Source organism: Manihot esculenta, chromosome 2 (assembly GCF_001659605.2).
Source record: "Manihot esculenta cultivar AM560-2 chromosome 2, M.esculenta_v8, whole genome shotgun sequence".
In the NCBI taxonomy this organism is placed as follows: Eukaryota; Viridiplantae; Streptophyta; class Magnoliopsida; order Malpighiales; family Euphorbiaceae; genus Manihot; species Manihot esculenta.
In genome coordinates this window covers 3,467,739-3,483,417 of record NC_035162.2, presented here as the reverse complement: position 1 = coordinate 3,483,417, position 15,679 = coordinate 3,467,739, and the positions used below count along the sequence as shown (strand labels likewise).

The 15,679-nt window shown below is 32.6% G+C and overlaps 3 protein-coding genes across 3 annotated transcripts; 2 read left to right on the top strand and 1 right to left on the bottom strand.

Moving 5' to 3' along the window:
- Positions 1-544: 544 nt before the first annotated feature.
- Positions 545-1,811, bottom strand: LOC122722376 (ethylene-responsive transcription factor 2-like). Its single transcript, XM_043953015.1, has one exon. The coding sequence runs from the start codon at positions 1,696-1,698 to the stop codon at positions 829-831; it is 870 nt and encodes a 289-aa protein (XP_043808950.1). The 5' UTR covers positions 1,699-1,811; the 3' UTR covers positions 545-828.
- Positions 1,812-9,458: 7,647 nt separating this feature from the next.
- LOC110609408 (ethylene-responsive transcription factor 6) lies at positions 9,459-10,605 on the top strand. The gene has a single exon (XM_021748964.2). The coding sequence runs from the start codon at positions 9,526-9,528 to the stop codon at positions 10,543-10,545; it is 1,020 nt and encodes a 339-aa protein (XP_021604656.2). The 5' UTR covers positions 9,459-9,525; the 3' UTR covers positions 10,546-10,605.
- Positions 10,606-13,831: 3,226 nt separating this feature from the next.
- On the top strand, positions 13,832-15,006 carry LOC110609410 (ethylene-responsive transcription factor 6). The gene has a single exon (XM_021748966.2). The coding sequence runs from the start codon at positions 13,901-13,903 to the stop codon at positions 14,897-14,899; it is 999 nt and encodes a 332-aa protein (XP_021604658.2). The 5' UTR covers positions 13,832-13,900; the 3' UTR covers positions 14,900-15,006.
- The last annotated feature ends 673 nt before the right edge of the window (positions 15,007-15,679 follow it).

The following is a 15,679-nucleotide window of genomic DNA, read 5'->3' as shown; positions in this document are numbered from 1 at the left end:
ATTCGTTTCTCTAGTCGGTCCAGCAAAGAGTTTTTACCGTTAGTGTTCTTTCCAATTTCTAAGCATTTTACCGCTCCACCGGAAATTTCCTCTACCCCTACCGTACTCCAGCTTGACAATTTCCACCGCTTGTTAAGGGTTGAGCTCTGAGATCTGAAAAAAAATGCCACCTACAGACGCTTTACATCCAATCATTTCGAATAACGCTTGCATTCTCTGTATTACCGCAGCTACTGGTATAGAATTAGTCTATACTTATTCTCCAAATACTGTTATTACTTCTTTTTCAAGAAAAGAAATTTACGACCCGTAGATTTTGTACCTCCACGCAGTATTATTTAATCAGACTTTCGCCCATTACAAAAAATTTCCCCACTTCTGCCTCCCATACAAATAAATTTACTCATAATTCAAGCCCCATAATTAAAAAAATAAATATTTACCCACTCTTGTTCATGAAAATCTTTCAATTCCCCATTGTTATAGAATCAAATTTGTAACTTTCTAAACAATTTGTGTCTTTTAATTAAACTACAAGTAAATATTCCGTAATTTCATTAAAATAAAAATAAAAGCACCAAAAGATATATCCACAAACATTATGAAATACTTCTATTCAAGAAAAAAAAACTTTAATCAAACAAAATAACGATTCTTTGTATTCACAAAGCCTAACAAATTTTTTTAAAATTATTTTTGTTTCTCTTGTCAAGCAGCTTCAAAATTATGAAAAATGCTCATGGACATTTTTACACCTACATTCCACTGTATCATTCTCGTCTCATTTTTCCCACCTTCCTGAGAATTGTGAAGCATTTACTGTTAGTATTATTGGCTAACCAGTAGCTGCTCGCCATGTGTACTTGATGCCACTTGGTATCTAGCTGCATTTTCCATTTTCAACCCAGCTTCGGATACTACTGTAGAAGTAGAAACCATCGTCGTGGCGGAGCTCACTGTCTTTTTTCTCCTCTTCGGCGATCCACTTCCCGACCCCGATGACGTCGAAGATGATGGCTCTGGTGAAGATCTCTTCGAAGTCACTCTCACAGGGTCCGGCTCTCCGGAGTTCACCCTCAAAGGGAAATTCAATAAAGCCCGAGAGCCACGCATTCTATAAGCGGCCCGATCATATGCCAAAGCCGCATCCTCTGCTGTCTCGAATGTCCCTAACCAAACCCGGGCACCGTTTTTTGCCGGGTCTCGAATCTCAGCAGCGAACTTACCCCACGGCCGCTGCCTGACTCCCCTATAATGCTTCCCCTTTGCCGGCGCCGCTGCAGGCGTAGCAGCTGCAGCTTGTGTAGCAATCCTCTCCGGCGGCTGCAAAATAGTTGCCGGAGCTGTAAAGCTCTCTTGCAACACTGAAAAATTCTCCTGCGGTTCCAATTTGACAGGAGTAAAATCCGGCTGCGGCTCAGTCTTGAGGGAAGGGACCCAGCCAACAGTGAGAGCGTCGCGGAGGACGCCGTAAAGCATCATATCCTCAGAATCATCGATTTTGAGGGGCAAATCGCCCCAATTTTCCGTTAAACAAGGGTACAAGCTGCCAAAGCTTGAGCTCCGGCAATACACAGGAGTAGCAGCAGGAAGAGCAGGTGTGAAATTATTGCAAGAAGCCACGGAGTCTCCTAGTAAATGCCTTCGAATCGATTCAAGATTGGCAAAATCGGCCTCACTTGCGGTTTGTCCGTACATTTCCGAAAGCTGAAGAAAGATTACAGAGAAGATAAATCTACGAACTAAGGTATGTGTTCTGCTCTGTGTTTTTTTTTTTTTTTTTTTTTTCCTTTTCTTTTTCTTTTCCCGGTGAGCGTTATTAATTGAAGAATTTATAGGGAAAGAGATGCATGCACTTATTTTTTTAATTATTACAAATTAGGAATGGTGGGATTTTTTGTTGATATTTTATTTGTGGTTGGGGTTCCTTGAAGGTTCTCAACTTTCTGGGTGTTTAAAATCACGTGTAAAATTTGATATCTCGATGACGTCATTGCGGGCAGGCAGCAACTTTGTTCCTTATCCTTTTCTCCGTTTGTTTCTGTCTAGCTTTTGTTCTGATTTGATTGCTTGTTATTTATTTACACGAACAGCCATCAGCTTCTCCAATGCAGTTTTGGTCGTTTGTTTGAATTTGAAAAGTTCAATTAGGGTAAAGAATAAGAGTAGTAAGAGTTAAATTTGATGGGGTTAGTGTCAAAATTTTCATGAAAAATTACTTGTTCCTCTGCTCCAAGTAAGAAGGAAAGTCTTAAAGTTTTTTTTTTTTTTTTTTTTTAATTTAAGGAAAGTCTTAAAGTTAAATAGTGAAAAATGAGTTATTCAATTAGGTCTGTAATTAAGGACTTAATATTAGCCTTTTTGTCAAGCCTTACCAAAAGGTTGGTGAACATTTTGAAAAAAAATTACACCCACGTCATCTTAGCTAGAAGCTATATATCATACTACTATTTACTATGTAAAAAGATTTGCATGTAAATATAAATGTAATCAAAATAAAGCACAAATTTATTTTTAAGAGGTGAAATTATCTTAATTTATAGTCTTGAATTTAAAATTTAGAGGCGATGTGTTTATTTTATTTTTTTTAATAAATCTGTCCAACGTAAATATATAACAATTAAATTAAATTCTGAATATCAAATAATTAAAAAAAAATTTTGATACAACTTATATAAACTTGATGTAAACATTATCATGAAGCTTTTAAAGAAATACATAGTGAAAATTGAAAATTTTAAATTAATCATAATTATCTACCATGATCAATCTATAGTAACCAACATTATTATTATTATTATATTATAGTCATTAGTCTTATCCTTTTCCTTTCTCTTATTGCCAACTTTATCCTGAAATCATAATTTCCATACCATTACCACTTAAAAAAGAAAACATTAATTTGTGAGTTTAAATTTTCACAGTTAAGAAGCAAATGGTAATTTTGATATATATACACACATATTTGGATATAGGCCAAGGAAGCTTAATCAATTTATAGAACAGATCACATTTAAGAAGTAGTGGTTAATTAAAATATATAATTTTGTTTTATAGGGCTTCACTGGTCAGGCGGCTGTCAGTTTTATAAGTTTAGAACAAATAAATAATCTTATTTTAGAAAAAATACAAATTCAGTGAAGAGTTTGTTTATTTAATTAAAACATAAAAAATATAGGTTAAATTTTTACAGGTGTTGATCAACAGACTGACACATTAGATAATCCCAAATACAAACAAAACATTGTAAAAAAAAAAAAAGGAAAGAAAAAAGAATACGGAAGCAGACGTAGGACAAAAGAAAGTAATGAAAAGGAAAGATAAGAGGAAGAAGGATACATCCGTCCTAGACACATTACTTGGTTTTTCAATGTGGATAAGTCAAATTTTCCATCAAAGATGATGCCTATTGCGTGGATGACTCTCATCTCCCACCATTCTGTTTCCCTCTCCATCTCACCTTCATCGAATCTTCACACTCACCAATTTTAAATATCTTTTTTTAAAAAAGTGAATTTGAACATTTTCTAAATTAATTTTTAAATATTAGTGATTATGTTGAATGAAAATCAACTGCCAAAACCTCCTGAACTTACACTCGATTTGGGAATGGGAATGGGAATGGGAATGGGATCGAGCTTTACAAATTATTAATGGATCCAATTTTAAAGAAAGGATCTTTGGTGGGCCTAAGTAGGGTCTTATTGGTTGCTGGTAATATTATACTATAAACCCACTTGTCCCCAATCACTTTCCTCTTTTGAAAATTTGCAGCCTTAATTTAATACAATTATGTTGTTGGATATATTAGATAACACAATATAAATTTTTTTTTAAAGTTTATTTATTTAATTCATATGAAAATAATTATAGTTTTATCTTTGTAGAAGTAAGAGTAATAGTTAAAAATAATACATTTTATATTATCTTTTTAAATATATCTTCTGTTCATATTACTTTATAATTAAATTATTTTTAAAATTAATAGATTTTATTTTAGCATATATTAATAGGGTTTATTAGCCTCATAAAAAAATTATTATTCTATTCAAAAATAATTTAAAATTTAATACCGATAAAAAAAAATATATTCACAAACTTAATATGATGATACGTATATATGAATAAATATGATATATTTCAAATTTTAGTCCTAATTTTCAATTCTCATTTAAAAAAAAAACCTTGTTTACTAATTTTCATATTCATATGTATTATTTCATGTCTAATTTCAATATTCTAATAATATACCTTTTATCTAAAAAAAATAGAAGAATTTATATGAAAAAACAGCCAATTTTTATTTTCTGATATTATTTTGATAAAAAAACAAATTTAGAGTAATTTGATAATAAACACAGAGCACATAATTTGAGGAAAAAGGATAGCCAAAAACAGAAAAGATTGAAGCTGACCAAAAAACAATGGTCAAATTAGACCCTGATCAAAGAATTTTCCAAAGGATGCGGTCTGCAGTCAGCACGTGGCCTCATGAACACGTGCGGCGCACCGCAATGTTTGAGTAACTGTCTGATTCTCCTTAAAACGACAAATAAGTTAGTAAGAGGCTGTCTTAGAAATTTTGAAAATGAAATTAACGTACGTCCTCTTTTTCTAATCACGCAAAACTTAAAATACACATTTAACCCCACGTGCTTTAAATCAGGAGGCTGCAAGCTTCGCTATTTCTTGGATCCTTCGGCTTTGTCGAGTGTTCAGAATTAAATAACATTACTATTTTAAAATTATTTATCATTTTGTAAATATCAAAAAGTAATATATATATAAAATTGTAACTTTTTTAACTTTATGTTTAAAGACAAATTAAAGGAAATACGTATTTCAAACGCAAAATTTGATTTCATGAGATGCCTCAAAATCACTGTGTAAATAAACACTAGCTTAATTTATTTATATTATAGAAAATTAATTGTTGAATGGAATTGAAAATCTAATTCAAAACTTTAGGCTATATAATATTATTGTTAAAGCATGTTGGTTGTTTTTTAAAGCTATATCGAAACTTTCAATAATTAAAAGATAAATGAAGGCAAAGATGAGATCTACTTTGTTGATATTGTCGAATTTTTCTACTTACTATAAGCTGTCAACGTCACTGTCATTGTTATGCCATGTTCATCATTCAATTCAATCTCTTTTATATTAATTTGCGATTTGGGGATTTTTATCTTCCAATTTTTTTAATCATGAGGAGATAACTCCTGTTATTTTAATTTTTTTTTTTAAATTGAGAAGTGTAATAAATTTACTGTTGAAATTTAAGTTTCATATTATTAGATAGATTAAGCTTATTAATATTTTTTTTTGGATTCATTAAATCGCATATCAATTTGAAATAAAAATAATAAGTTCTTTTAACAGATTTAGATATTTGTCTCTCTGAGCAAACTTTTAAAGTGAGTTAGTTTGAATTTTTTATAAAATATATCACGCTCTAATATAATTCAAAACATGAGGAATATGTTGAATTCCACGTCGGTTCGGTTTGGGATAATGTAACGTGTCCCTTATAAAGATTTTAAACATTATCCCCTTAAGTCGGTTCGGTTTGAAATAGTGTAACGTGTTATTTATAACGATTTTAGGCACTATCCCCTTGAGTTAGTTTATACAGTGAGCTGTACTTTGATTCAGATTTAACACAACTCATCCAACTTTAAAGAGTTTTAGACACTTTTCTTTGAGCAAACTTTTAAGGTGAGTTAGGTTGAATTTCTTGTAAAATATATCACGCTCTAATATAGTTTTGGATGTGAGGAGTGTGTTGAATTCCATGTCGGTTCGGTTTAGAACAGAATTTTAGGCATTATCCGCTTAGGTACTATCCCTTAGTTAGTATGTAGAGTGAGCTATAATTAGATCCAGATTTAACACAACTCATTCAAAAGAGTGTGTTAGAACTGACCAAATTTAACACAACTCTTATTTCATTCCATGGTAGTTGCCAATTTTACATTAGAGTTTAAAAAGGAAAATTCGACGGCTCTACTTGAAAATTGTTCTTACTGTTTGTTATCCATGCAAATATCATGGTGGAGTTGTGGAAGTGTAAAAGTTGTCTTGAGCTAAACTTGGGAGCAAGTTCAGTTCCAGGAACAGAGTTAATAGTTTTGTGTTACTAAACTCTAATTGGTTCCCAATGATTACTAAGTTTCTCATCCAAAGGCAGAGGTTTGTGCCCTAGGAGTTAACGAGATCAATATGTTTACTGCTATAACTTGTGGGGTGAGAAAGTTGTTTTGCACATAATTTCCAGACCTAGCAAGTTATTCTTTACAGTCACAACTAACCAAGATGTTTTTTCAATTACCAGAATTTTTACTAACAATCATTAGCTAAAACTTAGTACTAACCCTGATCAACAGATCATCACCTCAATACACGCGCTACCTAGAACATGGCATGGTGAGTGAAAAAACAATGGAGTACTACATAGGCTTACAATAAAAACACACATACACTTAAAGAGTCTACGCCATGGACGTAACCAAACGTAAGGTCCAAGAGAAGATGGTGATAATTCAGTGCAGATCATCCTGGGTGATTAAAGCGGAGCACTTCTCTGGACGTGATGTACCTGAAACACTTGTTCAACCAACCAAACACCGAATCTCCAAGCTGCAGCGCCAGCATGATAAATGATCCAAGGGATGCAGCCAAGCGGTTGGCTCTGGAGAAATGCCACAAATTTAATCCACTGATCTAGATGTTACTAGACAACAATTTATCTTCCCAAGATTACTCAAGACTGCGAGAGGCATTGCATTTTTTATTCATGGGCATAAATTTTACTGTGTTGCAGAGAATGTTGACAGAAGAAAGTGAAGTATGCAAGTGCAAGTTGGTAGATAAGCATTTAAGTTAAAGGATAAAGGAAAAACAGAGAGTTACAAGGAAACATGCACCAACATGAAGTTACAGAGAAGACAGTGTAGTTAAATCAAACTTTGCAGCAAGTTTGTATACTTTTTACCCATAAATATGTCAGCTAGAATTGGCATCGATCATTAGTGGACAATCACTGCCAAATGGTATGTTAGTGTAATATCTCAAACGCAAGACAGGTAGAGTCATTGCAACAAAAATTTGTTCTAGCAATTCAGCCTGCATTATATCAGTAGGAAAAAGAAGCACAACATAAAGAACAATCATAAAAAAACTAGTGTATTTCCTATTGTTTCTTAAACCATAGGTGGGTTCTACGGATGTTAAATCATAATTACTTTGGTGCAAACTAAGGACATTAATGTGGCCAGATAGCATGTCAGAGCAAGAGCATGCACGAGGTGAAACTAGAAAATTGCTATCTTATAAGGAAGTAGTTTTCCTATCTTTATGATATTGGTAGTATGATGCCTGAGAAAATTGCTCCTCGTATTGCAAGCAATGGTTTCTGTAGGGAGCTGCTTGTACATTATATAGCAGGTCTTGTGCCAAAGGAAGGAAGAAGATTAATTCAATATTAGCTTACGACTCACCATGCTCTTCAGTTACTAATTACTATCAGAAGAAGCATAGGATTAATCCCAATTATTTATTAGTTTGTGGAAAATTAAATATTTTCTGTACTGTTACTCTAAATTCCAACACTACACTGGATCGATCTTTGCATCATTTTTCAGACTGTAGAAGATATATACACTAAATATTGCAATCTCTCGTCAACAGAATGATATGTAAATAGCATACTTCAGGATTTGAATAAAGGATCAGTTAATCCACCGGGCTGTTCAAGAGAATGCCTTGAGGGGCTTGATGGATTGAGTGGAGGAGACAACTTGCAAACTTTTACAGGATTGCTTCACATTCTATGATAGTGAAATCAGAAGAAAAATCCGTTTTACCTCAGCTTGGGAGTTTAACAAACTTCAAATAGCTTAATTTTAATTTACCAAGCCTGGAAAATGCAGGAACACTACATAGCGCTTCACCAAATGAATGAAGAAATTCAAACATATTCAATAAACTTAACTTCTCCTAATGTGCGCCCAAAGAGCTGTTGATATTCAAGAGTTCTCAGTACGAACACGATAAATATGCATCATCATACACTGTCTTAGCACGGACTGCTCTCTTTGCTAGTTTCCATCAATATTCAACTTACGATAACCCATCAGCTGCTAAAGTTTTTTGGAGTGTTTAATGTTTCACTTCCCTTGTCATAATGTCAATGTATTCAGTAGCTGATGTCCATAGTTTCATTACGATATCCGATATTTTTCAATATATATAGATCAAAATATATATATATATATTTAAGAACAGAACTAGACTCTAAGAAAATACGCAAGAAACCAGTTGATGATCAACTTCAATCCGCCAAGAATAGACAACACCAATATATTTTACTTGAGAATAATTTTACCATCAAAATGAATTTGGTCGAAATTTATCTGAAAATCATGGACATGGTGAAATATTTCTGAGGGTTCATAACTCAGAAAGATAATTGAAATAACATACAATAGTGAGTTATAACACAAATAGCCTTAAACATTAATTTATTCAGTCAAAAAAGTAATTTTAAAAAAAATAAATTTCCAGAAACTAAAATATTGAAATAGTAGTTTGAAAAAAAAATTATTATTTTAATATTTTTATAATTAAAATATATTAAAAATATTTTTCTCAACAAAAATTTTATCACGGTAAATATGCCTTTGACCAGGTTGATATTACCTTCAATTCTGGAGAAGAAAGGAATCTGTTTGCATAGAATAATAGAAGTGGTTGAAACTTTCTGGAGGAGGAGGACTTGATAATAATTAAACCAACCCCAACAATTGACCGTTTCCAATATTATTTTATATATATATATATATTTTTAAATACTTTCCAATATTTTAGTTGTATGTTCTTTGGCCCCACTATTTCGTAAAAGCTTGCTTTCTTCCATCCTAGCCATCCAAATTCACAATCAAGTAAATAAAATAAAAAAACAAAATAAAGATGGATAATTTCCTCTCACGTCTTATTAAAATAGGCCCTTTTGCATAGTTGGATTGGAATATATAACTAAAAAATTTATCTTACCTTGAAAAATGAGTTCAGGAATCCAGACAGATACAGAAAGCTTCATTCATTCTCTTAACATTTTTATAGACCAGGTATGAAAACATATTAAGACAATTCTAGACCAAATCAACATCTATTTTATCACATGTAGAGCTAAATTTAACAGACATGTCCATAGTCCATTGAATTTTTAACTCTCTAAAATTTGAATATTTACTCTCTATTCGAAATTAAATATTTTATAAATATTTTAAAAAAATAAAATTTTATTTTTTTGAAAATAATAATTTTATAAGTTTAAACTTCATAAAATTGATCGTTGGGTCAAAGAAGCTCGGTTGAAAAGTCGCTATTCAGCTTACATAATTCATCTCCATCCTATATATACCCTTATCACTCCATCTTCTACTATCATCCTTCCTCCAACCATTTCAAACCACCATCTCCTCCTTCATTTATCATCTTTGAATATTTGAAGCAGTCTTAGAAATGGCGACTCAATCCCAAGTATCATCTGCCTTGGAGATCATCAAAAACCATTTACTTGGTGATCTTCTCTCACCTGTTCGTGTCTCATGTTCTTCTTCTACTTCTACTTCTGCTTCTACTTCCACCACCTTTCTAATTGATAATGTCAACACCGAGCTTTGGAGCTCTTATTCTGAGCCTGACTCCTCCCGGGCGTCCACTTCTGACTCTGCCTTCTCAATCGCTGATTACTTTCGCATTAACAATATTGATGATGGTTTTTTCGAATTCGAAGCTAAACCTCAAATCAATGATATAGCTACTACAAAATCCAGTGATTCAACCACCCATTTTGAATTTCATTCACAACCGCAACTTTTCTCTCAATCAAGTAATGAGTTCTTCGACTTTGAATCAAAACCGCAAATTGTTTCACAGTCCAATGACGATTTCTTCAACTTGGAATCAGAGCCTCGTGTACCTTCTGTAAGTTCAAGCTCTCAAATAAACAGAAAGCCGTCTCTAAAAATTTCACTCCCTAAAAAACCCGAATGGATCCAATTTGCTAACCCGAAGCCTCAACCGGAGCAACGAAACTTAGGTGTTGAAGAGAAGAGGCATTATAGAGGAGTCCGACAGAGGCCGTGGGGCAAATATGCAGCGGAGATCCGAGACCCGAACCGGAAGGGTTCACGTGTATGGCTGGGGACCTTCGACACGGCTATCGAAGCCGCCAAAGCCTATGATCGAGCAGCGTTCAAGCTGCGCGGCTCCAAAGCCATACTCAACTTTCCATTGGAAGCTGGGAAGTTGAACACATGCGTCGATGACGGAAACGAAGGGAAACGAATGAGAGAGAGCGAGATTGTAGAAGGAGAAAGGAAGAAGGTGGTGAAGAGAGAGGAAGCGGAGAAGGATGTTTCCTTGACGATGTCGAGCTGGACGGCGGTTTGTGATTATGGTGATTTGAAGGAAATAATGCCCTTATCTCCGTTATCTCCCCATCCGTCATTAGGATATCCTCAGCTTACCGTTATATGATAGCAGCTTTATTATTATTAGATATTTTTTTTTCTTTAGTATGGAGAAATGATATAACAAAATTTTTAATAAATAAATTATCGATTTTCTGCACAATACAAAATTCCTATGTACTAATGCAAGCGCAACCTCAATTAAATTTCCTTAATTGAATCAGATTAATATAAGAGAAAGCCATAGATAAAAGTAAATATTTACAAGAAAAAATAAAAACCACTACTAATCAAAGGAAAGGGGATCCATCATCGATTGAGGCAGAAGTAATCAAATAAAAACAAAAAATCCTTCTGCTTCCTCTTCTTCGACTTCTAGAATTAGCCATATTTTGTTTTTTTAACAAGTATACCGTAAATATTGAATCATTAAATAAATGGCCATAGTAGAAGAAGAAGATGATAATATAGAAAGAAGGATAAGTTTGCAATTGCGTCCAAGATTTGGTCACCCAAATCAAATCTCAGACGTGTATATATAGTTCACACCTATTACTTGGAGTCTTAAACAGTGATTAAAAAATAACTAATAACTGTTTTTTTTAAAACAAAATTATGATTTTGCATGACAACATGCGTTAATTTGGTGATGGTTGCTGTAAATTTACGTCATGTAAACGCAGGCATTAAACATATAAATTAATTCAATCTTTCAAACAGTACTGTTTCGCATATTAATTACTTTGTTGCGTGGTCAGCTTTTTGACTTTTATGTGTTATGTGTCATATTCATGCAATTATGTTTTATCAAATGATATTAAATTTATTTTTTAAAAAAATAAAAACCACCCTTTCTCTCATCACTTAATTATAATATTAAAATTTTAATTTGTTTGATTACTATTATAAAAGATTACATCAAATGCTTTCTTTATTTTCACCTGGTAACTTGTTTCCATTAAGGTTGAGTAATACTGATATGTACTGAAGCTTCAAAAATTATTAATTATATTTTTGTTTAAAATAACCAATACGACTCCATTGCAACATTATCGTTTCGGTTGATATTTCAAAATATAAATAAATCTCGTGGTTTATCTGTTATGTTTGTAGATATCAATAAGTTTGTTTCCATTTAAAATATATTTTAAAAAATTTAATTATTTTATAATATTTAAGCTATAAATTAATTGTAATAAAAAATATTTTAATTTATCGAATAATAATTGCCGTCTGAACTCCGAATCGTCAAAGTCCGCGCTCCCAAACAAACAAGTCTTGATTCGGATTAGCAGAGAGGAAACAACTTGCTTGGCTCTCATTATCTGTCCGGTAATTTATTAAGTGGAATATTTATATGGCGATATAAAAAAGGTACGAATTCATATAGAAAAAAAATTTAGAATATTTAAATGTAAATTTATGTATTTATTTAATATCTTTTTATTTTATTTTATAAAAATTTTAATATAATTATCTAATTTAATTGTTATTAAAATTTATCTGGATAGTTATATTAAATTCGGGGGTTTCGACAAAAAATAAAAAATAAATTTCGGGAGTTTATATTCATGGTGTCTCGAGAAATGTACAAGATAAAAATAATTAATGATTGCAGTTGCAGGGTACATGCCTCTGTTACGTCATTTTGACTTGAATAATTTGATTTTCAGTTTTGATGAATTCAACGTTGAAGGACTCTTCATTACATTTTGGGTTGACCAAGCTACCCATATCTATCAAACAAAATTACATGAAAAACGGTGACTCTTATATGTTCCCCCATGTTTTTAACTCCTCGTTTAAAACTTTTGTCCACACATTAAAAAACAATAAATATATTAAATTTTAATAAAAATACAAATAAAAAAAACTATATCAAATTTTAATTAAAAATGCCTATATAAATAATCTTAACCTAATTAATATTTTAGAATAATATTTAACAAAGTATTAGAATAATAAAATTTATAAAATGATAGATAAAAAAAAAGTGAGTAGTGATAAATTTATTATACATAAATTTTCTATCTCATCGTCTATCAATCTTGCTAATGACATGACACAATTTTTGTTCCGCAATTTTGTAATTTATCATCGGAAAAATTACTTTTTAGTTCATAAAATTTAACGTAATTAACACTTCTGTCCCTCTATTTTGACGATCCAACACTTAAGTCCCTCACTTTTTCTTCCGTCCAAATTCGTAGTCCTTCCGTCCATTTAAACCGTTTGATCAAAGAGTTAAAAGTGAGAGGTAATAATTTTTTCCAGAAATACCCTTATCTTAATGTGAAATTCCTTTTTTTTTTTCTCTTTCATGTTTTCTCCAGTTGCAGAAGAAGAAGAAGAAGAAGAAGAAGTTGCAGCAAGGGTAGGAAGAAAAAGAAGAAAGAAGAAGAAGAAAATGAAGAAGTTGCAAAAAGAGTAGGAAGAAGAAGAAGAAGAAGAAGAAGAAGAAGAAGAAGAAGAAGAAGAAGAAGGTGGAAGAAGAAAGAAGAAGAAGAAGAAGAAGAAGAAAGAAAGAAGAAGAAGTTGCAGAAAAGGGTAGGAAGAATAGGAGAAGAAGAAGAGGCATTTAGGTTTGAATTTAGTGAGGGTTAATTTTGTCAATTCACGTGTCCCAAACGGCTATTTTGGACGGAAGGACTACGAATTTAGACAGAAAATAAAGTGAGGGACTTAAGTGTTAGATCGCCAAAATAGAGAGACAAAAGTGTTAATTACGTTAAACCTTAGGGATTAAAAAGTAATTTTTCCTTTATCACCTGCTATCTACAAATTTAAATATCTTTTTAAATCTAAAATTTTATTCTTATAAAAATTAAATTTATTATTTAACTAAAATTAATCGATAAAAGTGATTTTATTATCAGGTACTATAGTTAATTAATTTTAGTTTAATAGTTTAAATTTTTTTTTATTGAAATTATTACTAAATAAATTAAAAGAACCCAATGAGATTTTCATGGACTTTAATGCAGTATTGCTTCTTATACGTTATAAAAATTGTATTATATTTAAAAAATATATGTAATTATTCGATTATTATGAATACTTGTAAATAATAAGTTTTTAATTTAATAATATTAAGATAATAAAATCTTACATTCATTTTTTGGAGATTCGACATAAAATTCTAATTTTTTTAGAGAACTCTTGTATTTACATTGCTTTGCATTTATATCGGGGACCATTAAAAAAATGGTTTGTGATGATGCAAAATGAGATCAACCGCAGAGAATCCAGTCAATCCCAATAGGAAGAAAGAGTGAAGGATCTGGACAGGGAGAAGGATGCTTCCTTCGATAGGATGCTGGGGACAGTAAATCCTTTAAATACTCTTATCACTCTACTCTCCACTCTCATCCTCTTCCTCTCGCATCTTTTCTACTTGAAACCCCAGCTGCTCTTCCTCACACATGGCCGCAGAAACTCAAGTAGCATCTGCCTTGGAGCTCATCCGACAACATTTACTCGGCGATCTCCTCTCACCTGTTCCTACCTCATCTTCATCTTCTACGGCTACCAATTCTCTAACAAGCCTCCAGCATCCCAGCTCTCACTGCTCTCAGAATTCCTCCTCTGACTCTGCCATATCAGTTTCTGATTATTTTATTCATGATGATTTTTTCGAATTCGAACGTAAACCTCAAATCATCGATCTTATTACCCCAAAGTCAAGTGCTCCAACCACCAGTTTTGAATTTGGTTCCAGATCTCAATTAAGTGACGACTTCTTTGATTTCGAAGCCAATTCTCAAATCCCTCAGAGTTCTGAAATTGAATCTACCATTGATTTGTTTTATTTTAATATAAAGCCTCAAATTCATCCTCCAGATTCAGGCTTTCAAACGAGTCGAAAGCCGTCCTTGAAGATTTCACTTCCTAACAAAACCAACTGGATTGGATTCGTTAAACCGGATCAGAAACCAGTGAGTAGCAACTTAGGTATTGCAGCTGCTGCTGCTGAAGAGAAAAGGCATTACAGAGGAGTCCGACAGAGGCCGTGGGGCAAATATGCGGCGGAGATCCGAGACCCGAACCAGAAAGGCACACGTGTGTGGCTGGGAACTTTCGACACAGCTATTGAAGCCGCCAAAGCCTATGATCGAGCCGCGTTCAAGCTGCGCGGCTCCAAAGCCATACTAAATTTCCCTCTGGAAGCTGGCAAGTTGAATACACGGGCAGATGAGAGAAATGATATTGATTCACGAACAAAGGAGGGAAACGAAAGGAAACGAACCAGGGAAACCGAGAATGTGGAGAGCGAAGCTAAGAAAATGACGAGAAGAGAAGAAACGGAGACGGCGTTCTGGTGCAATGGGGATTTGGATTTGAATGGAGGCTTTAATGTCGCACCGTTGTCTCCGTTATCTTCACATCCGCAGTTGGGATATCCACAGCTGATGGTTATATGAGAACATTTTCCACTACCTGTAAATTAGAACGAGTTTCGGATATGTGTATATAGTTACGGTGACAGTATCAGTACGAAAACATTTATAAAAAAACGAAAAGTGATTAACTAACTTTCTCCATGGTATGCAGAAATTGTGTAATGGCTGGTTGAATTATGTAAGATGACTTGACAAATCAATATAATACAATAGGGATGGATTCTACAAAAAAGCAACACTTCAATACAGTAATTCACTTATCTATATGGTTATGTTGAACCATAATTTTGAAAGTAATATTTATTATTTTAACTAATTTAAAACATTAATATTTAGTAATTAATAAATGTATTATAAAAAATTACTTCTTAAAGATAAAATATGACTTTAGAGTTATCATTTTTGTTGATCGACTCTACCATTGGAATCAGTTTAATATAATTAAATAAAATAGTTGTCTTGTTTTAAGGTTTTTGACATGGAAACTAAAAATTAAATCACTTTGTTGATTGTTGGAACGATTTATTATGATAAAAATTTCAAAAAGAGATTCATAGTCCAAAAGGCAAAGTTGAAGATAACTCCAGAATTAAAAATCATTAGTTTCTTAATTCATTTGATTATTGTTCAAATATTATAATTATATTTATATATAACATTCTAAACTGGGAGAAAATGGGAACGTTGATCGTTGATTATGGAGGCCATTCCGTGTAGCTATGGTTTGACATTTGAAAAATGGAAGTTTGTAATTAAATTTGATACATTGTTTTTTAACCGTCAGTGTCGTCCCAACCGTTG